Source organism: Pipra filicauda, unplaced genomic scaffold (assembly GCF_003945595.2).
Source record: "Pipra filicauda isolate LSUMZ 115617 unplaced genomic scaffold, ASM394559v2 scaffold208_size1342795_pilon, whole genome shotgun sequence".
Lineage (NCBI taxonomy): Eukaryota > Metazoa > Chordata > Aves > Passeriformes > Pipridae > Pipra > Pipra filicauda.
In genome coordinates this window covers 1,158,093-1,174,160 of record NW_024104319.1, presented here as the reverse complement: position 1 = coordinate 1,174,160, position 16,068 = coordinate 1,158,093, and the positions used below count along the sequence as shown (strand labels likewise).

Below are 16,068 nucleotides of genomic sequence, written 5' to 3'. Positions count from 1 at the left end.
AGTGCAGTTTGCAAGACCATGAGCCTAGGACAAGCCATTAATTCTCTGAACTGATTAACATCCAGCTTCTGTACTGTGTGCAGAGATGTAAGGAAGAAAAGTTTTTTTTCTGATAGGAATGAACATTTAGAATACTACTTTTCTATTGTGGACAATCAAAAGAGAAGACTGGAACTAAATTTTTTGTAATGGAAATTGATATAATGTAGATAAAGTACTTTAAAAATGCCAATTTCCTGAATTTCACATTCATATGTAAAAATGAAACCCAAATGAAAAATGGTTTTATATAACTCCTCATGACTGACCGACTTTGAATATGTACAGTCACAGCCATAAGGCTAGAGAGTCCCCTTTATCACCCCCAACCTTCAAAATGCTGAAAGAAAATACCATCAGAAAAAGAAGGGCTGAAGCAAGATCTTTGGAGCTGAGACACCTCAGCTAAACCCAGAATTGCTTCCTGAAATTTATTTGAAATTAGCTGCAGGAAATCTCTGCTCTTTCATTCGTGTAGAGGACTTTGAGAATATTGATCTCCTTCCAGTTCAATGAAGTTGGTAACATTTCAAAACAGAAAGCTGCTTAGCCTGTCTGAGTGGCTGCTGCCTGCTTGCAGGAACATCACAACTGACTGGACATGCCACTTGTATGGCATGAGCTGATGGATCACACTTTCAGGATCCTGCTTACCTCTACAGGGAAAGCACCTGGTGCACTACACATTTTCAGAAAGATTGTGAGAGATTTAAAAGCTTTGAGCATTTGAGGTCTCTGTCAAATTACTTTGCAACTGCACAAATGTTTCCACCTCTCTCTCTCTCTCTCTCTCTCTATTTGTCATTCCCTGCATGATAGTGACAGTGTATCAGAAACCAGCCCATAATATGGTTTATGGAAAAGGTAGGATGAAGAAAGGCGCACATGTGTGTTTACCTGTTTGCTGTGTTGACGGGGGGAAGGTGGTCAAATTTTTCTACTGGCTTGTTTTTACCATGTAGATGAAAGAAATCCTGTCTATATATATCATGGTTTATCATAGAGAATCCTCCTCATGATGAAAAAAAGGATTTGGATTATTGTGTTAAAATTTTCCATGGGTCAAATCTCCAATTCTATAAAAGCATGTTGCAGTCAAGACAATTAGAGGTCTGTGCCTCCAGGTTTTGCTTTTATGTATTTCTAAGTTCATCTCAGGCAGACTCTTTCAACTGCAGTGCATGGTAAAAATATGATGGGAGAAAAGGCCAATGCCATTATAATTTCTAATGAAAAAGTGTAAGTGCAGTGATGGTAGCTTTGAATGCTGCACGTGGTCTTGAGTTATCACAAACCACATAGCTCTGAGAAGAATGTATCATTAATAATTTGTAGTAACACATGGCTTCTAATTGATTGAATTCTTTTTTCTGTTTAAAACAAATGGGAAAAAAATACATAATTAATCTCCTTGCAGCTCATGTTGTGTCAGAGATGGCTGTGCTTTTAGGAGGATATTCGCTCCTCCAAAGTGTCAAAGCATGTTCTCCTGTAAGGAGGATGCTTAGCCCTCGACAGACTGCTTTCATCTCTGATAGCCTGATTAAGAGGAAAAGCATGTCTCCTAGATGAGAGATCAGATTTGTTATGCTGAATGGGTGCCAGAGAGAAGAGGACAGCAGGTAACTTACCACGTCAATTATCTGCAGCAAAGAAAGCTGGAGCTCAACTACCAGGGGCTGGGAGTCGTTCACTACCGGTCGTTCCAGGCGGTTGTAGTTCCTCAGCAGTTCTCTGTACAAGCGTCTCTGGCCTTCACCCTGCTGAGAGACTAGAGGAAAACAAAGAAGGTTTCTGTCATTCAGGCTGGTCACACTGTCACAATGGTTTGCCTGTTTTGTTGAAAAAACCTCTCTTAATAGCCTTGTAATTTGAAGGCAGTTCCTAAAAATATGCCCTGAATTCTGCACATGGATGTGACATATGCTTTGCTGCATATGTGAATGATGAACTCTTAAAAAAATTAGCTACTAACACTCTAACTTGTCACTAACATTCAGAAACTACTGAAAAAAATTTGGGGCAGTGAGTGAATGTCTCCTTTCCTTGGAATCCCTCCTGCTGATGGTCAGTAAAATTGTGGCTCCAAACCCACTAGATAATATTTTGCTTTTATTTGCTTGTTCTTATTTCCTAGAGAAAGAAGAAGCCAGTGTAAGCCAGCACTGATATTACTTAGACATACTGTGCATTTACCCAGCAGGTGTAACAGGTATTCTTATTTCTTGGAGCTGATGTATCAGGCCTTTTTTGATGCTCAAGAAACAGTAACAACCCTCCTTCAAACCCCTTTCAGTTCTGTGTAGCAGTCTTTCCAGGCTTTGGAAATCAGTCTTTCTCTTGGCTATTTTCCTTCTGATGGCAGCACACTTTGTTAACACCTAAGGGGGTGAGGGTATGAAGGCTAGAGTATTTGATGGCTGTGTACAGTGACACTGAATTTCTGGTACTACACACTTAACTCAGTTTCCACCGGGAACAGACTCAACACAGAAGTTGAGTCTCATACAAACACCTGAGCATGTTAAAGACTAGCAGAATTGCAGTCTATACTTAAATTCCAAGATGCTCTTGTTCCCCAACTGGAACTCTTGTTCCAGAGTGGATGTGGAGAGCACCCATCTAGCCTGCATGACCAGGTTTCCTTCCACAATGGCCATAGATGGTGAAGGTTTGGATGTCTTCCCTTAGGAAGGCAAGCAGTTTGCTGCAACGCGCTGCTCAGGACCCTGGTTCCCCCAGAACTGTGTAGGTGTTGGTGCTATGGCTAGCAGCAGCCTGAGCTCTACCTAAGAGCTGCACATAACAGAATGAGGGTCACGGACTGCAGGTTCCCTGCAGTCAAACCAGTCCTGTCAGCATGAACGCTTCTTCCCTGAACTATACAGATTCAATCTCTGGCAGAGAATCTGCATTCTAAATCATTATTACTTTGGACTGAAGCATTTTTTATCCACTGCAGCTCCCGGTCTCTGTGTGTGACTTTTTTTAACTCTTGAGCAAAGCTCTGCACATTGAGAACATAACTTCTCTAACAGAGGTTATGATGATTATCTTCTTGATGACGCAAAAACCCCATAACAACCAGTTCTGCCCTTCCCATACTCTTACTGTGCTCACCAAACCTTGCAAGACTGAAACAAGCTGCCCTCCAACACAGCAGCCATGTCTTTTAGAGCTAGTAATAAATTCAATTTAAAAACACTTCATAAGTCTGCTTAACTTGTGTTCTCTTCAGTTTTCCTGATACTCAAGGAAGCCTTGTGGCAATGCTCAGTAAACAAGGAAGAAGAGGATTTTTGTTTACTTTGGTAAGATACACCAACACATCAACTTCCTGAGCCCTCTCTCCTCTTTTGTAATTTACTACATGATCATGGGCATCCAGAGGAGCAGATGCTGTAAGCACTGTCTCAAGAGCCCTTGCTGGCACATCAGTATTGTATGCTATGTTTTCACCAATGGCAAAGACAAGCTCTGGGCACAGCATCTCTCCTTCAGCACCTTAAGTAAGCTTCCCTCCTTACTTAAAAAGTGACTTAATTACTCTGTTATTGCCTTAATACTTTCCTCAGCAGGCCTGGGCTCCACTATAAGAGCTGTCTGTGGAAAGGAAATCCATGAAAATCTCTGCACATGGTTCTTGAAAAAGAGGCTCTGTGTTTGGAGCAAATTTGATGTCCTTTCACTCACATACCTACCCATGTTCCTGTGCTTTAGGGAAGAAATGTCTTCCTGAACTATTGCTCTCATCTTCAGTACTTACATAATATGTGCCTTTAACCTTCCTTTTAAACTGGCTGTCTCAGCTTTTACAAGGGAAAAGTGCCCTTCACCAGTCTCTGGACTCAACTGGGCTGCTAGAGTGCCCTGATACTGTTGCTGTCATAGTGCATTGAAGCAGCCTCCCAAGGGAGGTCTGACTTGGAGAAATCTGTGCATAACCCTTTGCTGTATGCTTTGTAAAGCTGTCTTTGCACTGTGTGCTTCAGTCACCCCTTTTCCTGTTATACTTGGTGAGGCAAAGTAGCCCAGAACTGAATCTGGTTTTCCATCCTTTCTTCAACTCTCCCCTCTGTAATGTGATCCTAATACTTCTAAATCTCTTGTATGCAGAATTGTTAACATTGTCTTAGCTGATCTATCCTAAGCCTGCTGAATTGGCATTGGTGACCACATATTAGTGTGCTGTATGGTTTTGCTTACAAAATGACATAGATTCAGAAGCAGTGGAGCCTTGGGGTGTCCTGGCAAATAGCCATAGCAGCTGTTGGTACCACAAAGACCTGGTTTGTGTAATAACTGCCATCTCTGTGCTACAGCTGCTCTGGAGAAGGAACGGAGGTGGATGTCTATTCTGACTTGTATGTTCATAGACTTTTTCTTTAAATTACAATCTTCAAATACTTAGTGTTTCGTACTCCAGAGAGATTTCTGCTTTTTTTCCCTTATAATGCTTGTGCTAATGCATTGTGACACAACATCTCTGTGTGCTAAATGGAGTGTTTGCTGGTGATGGGGAAGTCTGAATCTCTCAGGAATAGTGGTAGAATAAGCTTTACCACTGACTACTCCTTAGTCACAGAAATTTAACCATAAGCAGTGGCACTGTTTTAAGGCTAGAAGATGGATGCCAGTGTTCAAGGTTGCCAAGTTAGTCTCCCAAAACCAATGCCAGACTTACTTGCCTATGTGCGCTACTGGGAAGTAAAAGTAACTGGCAAAGGGCATGATGCTTTCTAGATAAGGGATCTTTGAGCAACAGAGAGCCTTTACGTCCCACTGCCTCAGACAGTGTCCCCCTGTTTCTGAAATACCTTTGAAGCAGTAGGAAAACATAGAATCTCATTAAAACATGAGGCAAAAGCAGTGTATGATGTTTACCTCAAGTTTAGCAAGACTTTTGACACCGTCTCTGAAAAATCCTCATAGACGTTTGTCTGTGCCTTACAGGCTCAATGAGTGAGCAGTGAGGAGGACAGAAAAGTGGCTGAACTGGCTTAGAGGGTTGTAGGCAGTAGCACAAAGTTCAGCTGAAGGCCAGCCAGTGGTAGAGTACTCCAGGGGTGGATATTGGGGCCTATGCTATTTAACATCATTATGAATAAGGGGACAGAGTGCACCCTCAGCTAGTTTTCAGATAGCACAAAACTGGAAGGAGTGGCTGATGCAGCACACTGTTTTGATGCCACTCAGAAGGATTTAAAAAAACTGGAGAAAAGGCTGACAAGAACCTCACGAATATCAATGAAATAAAGTGTAAACTCCTGCACCTGAGGAGGAGTAACCCCAGGTACCAGAATAGGCTGGGGGCTCAGTGCCTACGGAGCAGGTTAGCAGAAAAGCCCTGAGGAACCTTATAGATACCAAGCTGACCATAAGCCAGCAATGCACCCTTGTAGCAAAGGTCATCAGCATCCTGAATTGCAACAGGAAAATCCACACAACCAAGTAAAGAGAGGTGATCCTTTCTCTCTACTCAGCACCAGGGAGAAACACCTGGAGTGCTGGGCCCAGTGCTGGGCTCATCAGTACAAACAAGACATGGAATTACTAGACAAAGGACTGGATTGTGTCTCAAGATTTGTTCTTTAAATAACCTGAAATGGCTCCCTAAACTGCTCCTGGAGTTTGCAGACAACTGGGAGGCACAAGGCAATCAAGTCCCTGATGGTTCTGTGAAGAGCTCTATGGGAAACAGTTATTCATGGAGCACATTAAACTTTTAAACACCTTTCTGAATTCCCTCCTGTGCTTCTGCATGTGCAAAGAAGTATGTAAGAAGCCCACTGTTTGAATGACATGACCTATAAACTGTTACCAGTCTTTTGGGAATACATGCTATAGTTGCATTTCATCCTTCTTTCCAGGACACAATTGCTTAGAATTGTACAGCAAGGGAACCTGCAGCTAGGCTCTGGCCAGATTACCCATATGGCATCCCCAGGAAGCACAGATGCTCTCTCCTTTCTTAGGAGCTCTGCTGTCATGCCTGGTCTTAGCTGGTCGATGCTCCTGCTTTGCTTTGCATGCCAAGGTCCCTGAGCTATGAGGCAAGAGTCCAGCCCTTCCAGTTCCCCAGGCCAGATCAAAAAGTGGTCAGCTCCCTGACTGAGAATCCCTGGTGCCGGACACATTCTGGCTCGCTGTGCACAGTTAAGAATAAATAATGAAATATTAACAAGAGGACAGGTGGAATAACATGGATTTTCATTAGATTTTGAGCAATGGTACCTCTCTTAATCAACCATTCCGCCTCTGTTTCATACTGTTCCCTGATACTCTTTTCATAATCTTCCAACTATTTTTGGGGGGTAGCTGTTAGTTGTTTCCTAGGTGTTGCTCATCTCTTTTGGCAAAGACCTGAGCCTTACACATAAGTTGTTATTTTATTCATACAAGACTATTGTCACCTAAACGACCTGTGGTTTTCAGGTGAAATATCATATTCTTCCTGTATCAGTTTATATTTATATATACGCATGCCAGTATGTCTCTGAATTAGAAATTGTCTCTGTTTTTTTCTTCCCTTCTCAAAAACAGTTCTAGAATAATTTTCATATACAATCCTTTTGCAGAACGTAGTAAGTTACAATCACAGTATATTCCTTGTCCATCTGTGGCGGGGGAAAAAATGTTTTCCCCCTGAAGTTATAAAATGGTAACCCCCCAGGGGGTGGTTACCCTTGAGGTTGAGCCAATGAGCACTTTTGCAAAATATAAACATATCACCCAGGCCGGAAAAGAAGAGTTGTTGTTGTAGTTGTTGTGGGAGAGGTGGCCATGTTCTAAGCCACAAGGAAGGGGTCCGGAGCCCCGGTGGGGGCCCGGCCCCCCCCCCAGTTCTGTCTGGGGGGCTACAGGGACTTGGAACAGTGCTAGTCTGGGCTAAGTATCTGTAGCTGAGAAGCTGGGAGTTTTTCTCCACCGTGAGCAGCAGCAGGAGCAGCGTACGGAGAGCAGTGGTAGAGAGCCAAGAGATAAGAACTGAAGAAGCAGCAAACCAAGCACACAGCTAATCAGAGAGACACAGAGTTGTCTGAAGAGAGAGAGAGTTTGGGTAAGAACTGAAACAAACTCCCCAAACTCCTCTGAGACCTCCTAGAGAGGAGGAGGATGATGGAGTCTTACTTGAGAAGTCTTGGAGTGCTACAGCACTGCAGAGAGGAGTTGAGAAGCTCAAGGCATCCCAGAGCTGGACCGGGATGGCCGAAGGAATGCAGAGGAGGGTTTCACTCCCTGCTGCTGCCAGGCTAAGCTAGCAGCCTAAGATCAGAGCACAGAAGCTCTGTAAGGGAATTTGAATCCCCTGAAGTTAGGGACCATCACGAGGCCCCCTGCACTTCGTGATATGACGTGGTGAAGTGACCTTTGTCCCGGTGAACACAGCCCACGGAAGATAAAGACCTTTGCCTGGAGTCAAAGGGCCGAGAGGGGCTTGGAAATCCCCCTCATGTGTAATGAAAAGTGATCCAGCTACAGCTGGAGATAGAGAGATAGACTGCTACCCTGGAGAGACTGCTGCTCTGAGAGTGGAAAGGATCTCTTCCTTCTTCCCTCCTAGACTTTAATTTGGAGGAAGAAGATATGTGATCCATTGTAAATACTGCTTTATCATGGTAGAGATAGTAGAGATTGTATGTGTATTTATTTGTACAGTCATTGTAATATAATCCTTTCACCCCATTTTGAGTCTTGTGTGGTGTCTGGAAAGCCCATCTCACACTGGGTTGAGATGTGGGAGGGGGGCTTGGACTCGAGAATTGGATTTTGAGGCTCTCAAACCATGGCACCATCACATTGTTACTTTTAAATATTTTGTCCCCCAATACTTCATAAAAGGTCTAAACTGCAGTAATACTGTGGTTGTGGCATTTATTCACTCTCCTTGTACCTTCTGGTGGTATTTCACTGCATCTATGTAACTTTTTTCTCTCTGCACTGTTACTTTGAAACTTTCCCTTTGTTTTGCTTTATTTGTTTGTTTTACAGTTTCCTAAAAGAAATTGAGTTAAGTTCTGGCCTTTAAAAAAAAAAACCAGTGTCATTATACTGTGAGGTATTGTTATATTTTGTTAGGTAATGATTGTATATAATTCTGTTATAATTGGAGTACTTACAGAGAAAAAATCCATTAAAACTTATGGGTATCAAAGATCTAAATCCTAGAACTTCCAATTATTTTCCTAGCAACCTTCAGACTTCTCTGCTTCTCTTCTATTATTTATTTTCTTTTTAGTTTGTCACTGTACTTTTACAGGGATTTTTAGCTATTGCTTTCAGGATCCAAATAGAATGATCATGGGAAGACATGCACACACACCATATGCACTTACGAATTATGGGGGAAGTAACAGAAGTAGTGTCAGAAAAAAAGCAGGTTATTTCATAGACAACTTCCTTGGTATAAAGAATTGCAAAGGCAACAGCACTTACAAAATGTGGCATGTTCTAATGATTTGGTAGCTATAAAAAACACCTTATTTTGAATATTTTGCAGATTTTTGAGAATGTAAAGCATGTCACTGCCACATGTCATTTAATCCCCAGAGACACAGATGACTCCCATCTGCTTTTGTTCTTATGTGCAGCATTGTTACTTTTATCTGTGGCTGCAAATGCATTATTCCTTTCAATGCCCTTTGATTTAAAATGCATGCCATCACGCCTTCGGGGAAGACTACTCACACAAGAAACAATGGAATCACATCAGCTACCTCCACTCTGTGTGTATGTGTCTGTGTGTGCCTGTGTGTGTTTGCGTGTTGTGTATTTGAATATCTCTTTCATTTAAAACCTCTTTTTAATCTACTTCCCTTCTGGGTAATCTTTGACTCTAATCTTTATTTCTCGCTATGCAGATTGTTTCTGCCTCTTCAACACAAAACTTATTAGATACCCAGAGGAATGTGAGAAATGACATGATTTCCTAGGCAAAAAGGACCTAATATTCCTGAAACTGGTCATTTCTGTTCTTTCATAGCAGATAAAGAGCTCCCAGCAGTGATGGGTATTAAAAAGGTATGCTAGGAAAGGTTTCATCTCAAAGACTCCAGCTACATGACAATATATTAAAAAGAGAATATAGGCCACTATATAACGAAAGATGGGATTATATTTTTGGTCCCACTGGCTTGGTGTAGATGTTTTAAAGGCTGAGATATGTGTCTAAGGTGGAGAGACACACATTAAGGTATTAACAGTGGGATACCTCTCCAATGTATTATAGTTATCTAAACTGCCTCATTACTCAGGTTAGAAACATAACTGGCTACAGCCAGAAAAGTAAAAAAAAAGGTGGTTTTAGTGTAATGGTAGTTTACATTAACTCTGTGCAATATAATTGTAATTACTACATCACTAGATGAAGAGGGAACACAGGAGGAAGAAGTTGGAGCAGTGATGAAGAGAGGGACTTGCCTTGCAGAATGCTGTCTGAAGGTGACTCTTGGCAGCTATCCTGGTATTTGTGAAGAGGTGTAGTAGCGGAAGCCAAAGGAATTATGACATATGAAAGAACCATATGACAAAAGTGAGATACCAGTGATATGGTCATCAGTTTACTGGAGCGGGCTTCTGGACTCCCTGCTCCCACTGTCTCACAGAGCATCTTGAGAAAGCACTACAAACTCCATCAACTCATTGCCATCAATGAGGCAGCTATGGCAATATGCAAAGCATTCACAGATGGCTCTGAAAGGGTTAAGTCAATCTGCACCTCCCCATCAAAAACCCACTCTACACACGTGCAGAGCTCATTTCTGGAAAAGTTATAAGTGAACTGACAGATGCAATGATGTTTTCAGTGGAAACAGATAGGCAAGTCTGACTAATGTTGAGAAGACAACAGGTAGGAAGAGTCCTTTTTGCCTAAATGCAGTGCAGACAATAGCAGTGATAGAGCCTGCAATGACATTGTGGTTTAACCTCAGACTGCAACTTAGTACCATGCAGCTGCTTGCTCACAACCTTCCTCTCCCCAGGGGGATGGAGAGGAGAATTAGAAAAAAATTGTAATAATAACAATAATGAAAAATATTAATAATAATAATGAAAATGGAGACAACAAAAAGAGAGAGAAATAAAACACAAGAAAGAGAAGTGACGCACAGTAGAATTGCTCACCACCCACTGATCGGTTCCCAGCCCGTCCCCAAGCAGCAATCGGCTCCTTCTGGTCAGTTCCCACCAGTTTATATACTCAGATACATTAACTTCACAGGAAGAGGGAGAGAAGTCATTTTGCCTCAAGACATGAAGTGTGTAAAGATTCCAAGAGCTTTTCCTTAGCCAAAGCCATGCCTTTACCAGGTGAAAAAAGCTTGTTCTTTTTTTATAGTTCGAAGGCAAGGGGGGAATCTTGCGTCTGAACCATTGTCTCACTGTGCTGTAATGTTAATGGCGGTAATACTGTTTAACTTCTCTGGGCAATGCAGAAGACAGGCTGGAGTGGGCATTATACAGACAGTAATATCATGAAAATGAACCTCCCAGTGTGCTCAAAGATGTTGCAGCGATTCTTTCTCTTTTTCCCTCTGCAGTGCTCATCAGCTGGTTATGACCCCAGAGACGGCTAGTTTCCCGAACAATGAACTTTTGCCTTGCCAGTCTGCCACCTGCACTTGCACAGCAAAGCAGCAAAGGCACCGAGAATGCAATACACAAGGCTAGAGAAGTCTCTTCCTGCCTTTTTTCCCCTCATCACTGACCCCAGAGACGGCTAGTTTCCCGAACAATGAACTTTTGCCTTGCCAGTCTGCCACCTGCACTTGCACAGCAAAGCAGCAAAGGCACCGAGAATGCAATACACAAGGCTAGAGAAGTCTCTTCCTGCCTTTTTTCCCCTCATCACTCAAGCCTCAGCTGTTGCCCATGAACAAAGCGTGGCCTTCACTGGCCGCAAGACAAAGGCAAAGCACAAACGCCCAAAGTGAACATGGATCTCAGAATGCAAAGGGAGTTCCAAGTTTGTCTTTACAATAGCAGAAACTCAAAAACTGGATGACATGAAACATGGTGTTAGAGCCCTGTGAGAGGGGTGAGGGTAAGCCTGATGAAAATTTTGACTGCACCATGAATGGCTGCTAAACTGTTCAGTGCTTAGTACATGAACTGGGAAATAAGGAGACACATTTTTCTAAATCTGAAATATTTTCTCGCTTGGGAAGCAAAACTTAAGTAAGACACACATAGACAAGACTTAGCCCTGTTTTAAGCAGCATCAATAAGCTTTCACTAGGTCAGACTAAACTTTCTGCCTGTCTATGTGAAAGATGTTGTGCTGCCAACCAGCTGGTGATAGTTTGGAGGTTTTGGCAGCAGAATTGGCTCCTATCAAGAGATGTTTTTAAAGGAAAGGAAGTCTGAGGCTTCGGTGGTGGAGGCCTTCAAAGATAAAGGGAACTGTAAATAGGGGCATGAAAATTTTTGGCAGGAAGTCTGAATTTATTTCACGTTTAAGAGAAAAGCTGCTTCTAATGCTGTCTTGATGAGTAAATGACTGGCTCTGAGCAAATTAGACTTGTGAGCAATCAAACAAGGTTTGTGGAGATCTGACATAGGACACTTGAAATTTTAAGTGCTATGCTTTGTCTGATTCAGCCCAGATTTGCTTATGTGCATATAAAGTGGCTTAGCATGGTCTGTATCATAAAGTTTACATATGTTTTGTTGTTGGTGGTTTTTTTTCCCCTGACTCTAAAAGTAATAAGATCTCAATGACAGCTGAGTGTTGGTTAGCCATGATCTGATTTTAAAATGCTAAATGCTATTGTCTTTTCCTCAGGTGTAGGGCCTAGGTCCTGGTTTTGTTGGGATCAGTGGGGATATGAAACATTTGTCTCTTCCTGTTGCACTCTGCCGGGCAAACCTGCATTGATTGAGTCACTCATCCTGACTAAGAGCAGAAATTAACTACAGTGAAAATGAGGTACTTCCAGACAATGATGGTCTGGGGAGCATGATTTTGTCTTTCTTTTACTTTGTTGACTTAATGCTTTGGTAACTTCAGTCTAATGCTCCTGCATTATGTCGGTGCAGACCAAAAAAAGTTAAAACAAAGCTGGTGCCCCGTGAGTCCAGACGGAGCACGACTGTCATCTTGTGATACAGTAGCAGTGTTTGCAGGTGCAGGAGGCTTGGTTCTGAGGGAGAACACAACTAGCCCGAAAATCAGATAGTGACCATGTGCTGTCTGTGCTGCCCTCTTCTATTCCCCAGTGTAGATTTCCTGAGCCTGCTAAACCATTTTGATCCAAAGGCGAAATGATTTGCCCATTTGGCAGAGACTTCCTCTGGAGAAGGATGTGTTCTCTTCTTACCCACAGACCTGTTTCCATTAGATCTATCCTTTCTGTACCCTCCTGCCCTCTCTTTGACATCATCAGGCAACACATAAGTAGATCTAATGATTCAAGAGTGCTGAACTGCTTGGGCTGAGATACTGATACCATAAATTTGAATTATAAAGTAAATGGAAACTGGTGACCCTAATATCTTTGCAAAGTACATTAGAAGGCTTAGATCTTGAACAAAACACTACTGCAGAGAGTATGCTGCAAGATAGCTGTTTGGTTGTATTAGAAAGCTATTTGGTTATATTAGAAAGGCAAATCTTTTGCTTACAGCTCTTGGAGCTGCCCAGTTGCCTTTTATGAATTGTGTGTGAAGCTGAACAAGAATGAGTCCAATTTAAAGTTGCTTCCCATTTGCCACTTGAAGCAATGACAATTGCAAACTATCTAACAACTTTTTATTTAATTTGTGATTTCCTCTTCCCATTGCTACAGCTGCTCAGTCTGGATTTCAGTTGCTGATTCAGTTGTTTTCTAAAATGACACAATATTAAAGGGAAAGCACTCCACCATTTGTCATGACCTGCCCTGCCACTTTTTTTGACCCTTCAAAAAAAGCACAAGATGGCTAAGAACTATGAAATGTACTTTCTGCACCATTATATGACCTCCTACTTTTGTTATTTCCCCAAACCTACTGACTCAGAGGTGATGAGGACACTAAGCAGCATCTTCCTCAACAGCCAGCCCATGCTGAACATCAGTGAAACTCACTGCATGACACACAGTTAGATCTGTGTCATAAAGCCTCCCCAGGGCAGCATAAGACATACACTGACCCTGTGGAGTGAGTTGAGTGGAGGCCACTGAGACAACAGGGTGCTGGAGCACAGCATGGTCACGAGAGACAAGGAGATATGCCTTTGGTCAGCTTGGAGATGAGAAAGTAAGGCGGAGTTCTCTTGGCTGCCTTCAGCTTCCATGAGAAAGGGCACCAGGATCCAGAAGCCAGGGTCTTCTGGAAGGTGCACGGGGACAGCACTGGTAAGATAAAATTGCATGATGGGGCATTGGCATCGTACTAGGGGAGCCTTTTTTTTCCTCTCAAATAGTAACTATAGCAGACACCAGCTTCCAGACTGACTGTCCAGATAGTAACCTAATAGAGCTACCCCTGCTCTGAGAAAAAGGGTTGGAGGGGGCTACCTCTGGAGGTTCCTTCCAGACAAATTATTCTGCCAGCCCATGAATCTGTATAGACAAGACCCTCCCTCAACTCAGCTGACACAGACACATCTTTTCCAATTTACAACTTAATTTTCTCTCTTGGCATGGTGCAGAACTAAGTGACCAGAAAGGCTTTTCCACATCACCACAGCTGAGCTTCAGGGAACACAGTGTGCAATCTTGTCAGCCCAATCTGCAAACTGACTTTAGGTTGTTTGAGTTCTCAGGGTGAAATGAGACCTCTTCAAGCCTGCCTCTTTCTTCTAAGTAATTTATCTGCTGAAATCTATGTTGCACTAAGGACAGAAATGAGGAATGTGGCTTCTCCTGCAACATTCTGGAATGCAATGAGTGCTGAAAATATCCATTTCTGAATGGTGATAAGGTTTGTAGACATCTATTTCAGCACTCCAGAGCAAAACCAATTCATAGCAAGGCAGGACGGAGGCACCTGCACCTTGCTGTTGACATGTATAAGTACTCAGCCTGACTAGAGGTTCTCTTTCCACTGCAATTTACCTACATAATTGCAAGCCCCCAGTGGAAAGACTCTTATTCCAAACACATCATCTGGTTCTGGTCTCAGCCCTCTTATCAGCTGCTTTGCTCAATGTGGAAAGTACTTAATAAGCAAAACTCTTTCTTCAGGCAGTATTTTCTCAGGATTGTGTTCTAAAACAGCAATAAACTCCTGCCTACCTTTTCCATTCCTTGGGGTGATACTGACTGCCAGCCTCTACCTGTCTCAGTCAGATTTATTAGATTGTGCAGGATCTCTAGGCAATAGGCATCCTCAAACAACCACGTCAAGAGTGACTCAATGGGTTTTGATCTACTTTAATCACACCCTAGAGCTGGAGAGACTTTATATCTCCCTCCTTGCTTGTAGCACACAAATGAAATTGTACATGCTACCACCATCACTAACTCATGTTCTCCTCCACATGTCTTAGGAGAATAAACCAGAGAGAGCAAAAAGTGTGTTCAGGCCATGAATCCTGTGCCTGGAACGGAAACTCTGGCTCTGAGACCATCAGAAAGCCCTCTGAGTTAGAGCAAGGCTGAAGATTCCCAAGGCACTACCTGGTGTCATCCCAAAGACCAGATGGGTGCTATTTTCTCATGCACTGTATCTGCTTCTAGACCTCTCCCCACATGCAGAGTGGTATACCAATAGGTCCATATAACAGGTACTGGTTTATAGCAGGTACTGGTGATGTCAGGGCTCAGGTGCTTTTTCTGGACCTTCCCACTTTTTCCAGTGAGATTTGAGAGAAGTTAACACCCCAAGATTTAGCCCAGATCACTATCAGCAAATGTGCATAGAAATACCTCCAACTTTCCTGGAGCCTGGCGACTTCTCAGAAGCTAGGGCCAGCTCCACAGTTGCAGCTGTTCCTACAACAATATAGATCACCCTTAGAGCTGTGCCAGGGAACACACAGAGAAAATTAGTGACTGAACATGAAGTCTGGTTCATTGAACTGAAAAGTCAACCTCAAGAGGCAAGCATGTGCAGCAAGCTACTGTAGCACACAGTAATTCACAGGAAATACAGGTTTGCCTAGGACTCTGCCTGCCTCCCTTAAATGTATTGACATATATCAATGGCACTAGTGCTCTTGATCACAGAGCAGCGTCACCTATAAACATGCTCGTGCCATGACAAGTGCATTCCATCCTGTCTAACCCCACGCACATGCGAGGCCTCAGCATGGTCTCAGCATTCAGAGTGAGCAGATCCTGGTGCATGAACCACCTAAATTATCAACAGCATTATATTGAACTCTATGAAGGCACAGGAATCCTCACAGCTGTTCAACAGTATCTCTTTGGAGTCAACCAGTTTGTATAACACAAATCACCGCAGTTCCATCAGTCCCACACAGTTGAGGCCTGAAGTTTAGACTTCTTATATAGGTATTTAAGTAACACCCTTGCTTCTTCCTGCTGCACAGATCTCGTCAGTCTAACTAGTACACATTAGAGAGATTGTAGCTTGGCAGCAGAATCTGGCCTTTTGAGGCTTTCTTGCCAATGTTTCTGTTGCTGCAGAAATGGCACCTGCTTGCACGTAAGTGAACCAAGAAATCTGTGAGGATTTGCTCTTAGAGATCACCAGTTCTGTTCTGATGTGATCACTAGAGCTCATCTAAATCAGCAAAGCTGTGAGAAAGCATGAAATGAGCGTAGCATAGCAATTCAGCTCTGTATTGTGAGTTAGCCAAAGAAAAGCTGCTTTGCACCAGCTGGGTACACGGAGTCAGGCTGAGTTACTTTATCATTTACATCTTTAAGCTGGTTAGCTCACTTGCAGTGCACCCTGGATGTGGTGGATTTGTCCCATACAGCTGAGCACTTATATTCCCACCAGACTGCAGAGGAAGGACTCTGTCCTCAGTTTGCCTTTGCCTTTGTTGGTCTTTCCAAAGCCATATGGCCAGAGTAAGACCCTGATGCCAAGCTGTAAAGAGCAAAGAAATTAAGAGGTCTGACTATGCTCCGTGTG

At 42.8% G+C, this 16,068-nt stretch overlaps 1 protein-coding gene across 2 annotated transcripts in view; it reads right to left on the bottom strand.

Moving 5' to 3' along the window:
• LOC114000715 (neuronal acetylcholine receptor subunit alpha-7-like) overlaps positions 1 to 16,068 on the bottom strand; it is a 56,528-nt gene that overhangs the window by 37,472 nt on the left and 2,988 nt on the right. For both annotated transcript variants that reach the window (XM_027745233.2, XM_039380938.1), the window contains exon 2: positions 1,671 to 1,810. In XM_027745233.2, the coding sequence (XP_027601034.1) occupies positions 1,671 to 1,810 (140 nt within the window). The remainder of the gene's footprint in view (positions 1 to 1,670; positions 1,811 to 16,068) is intronic.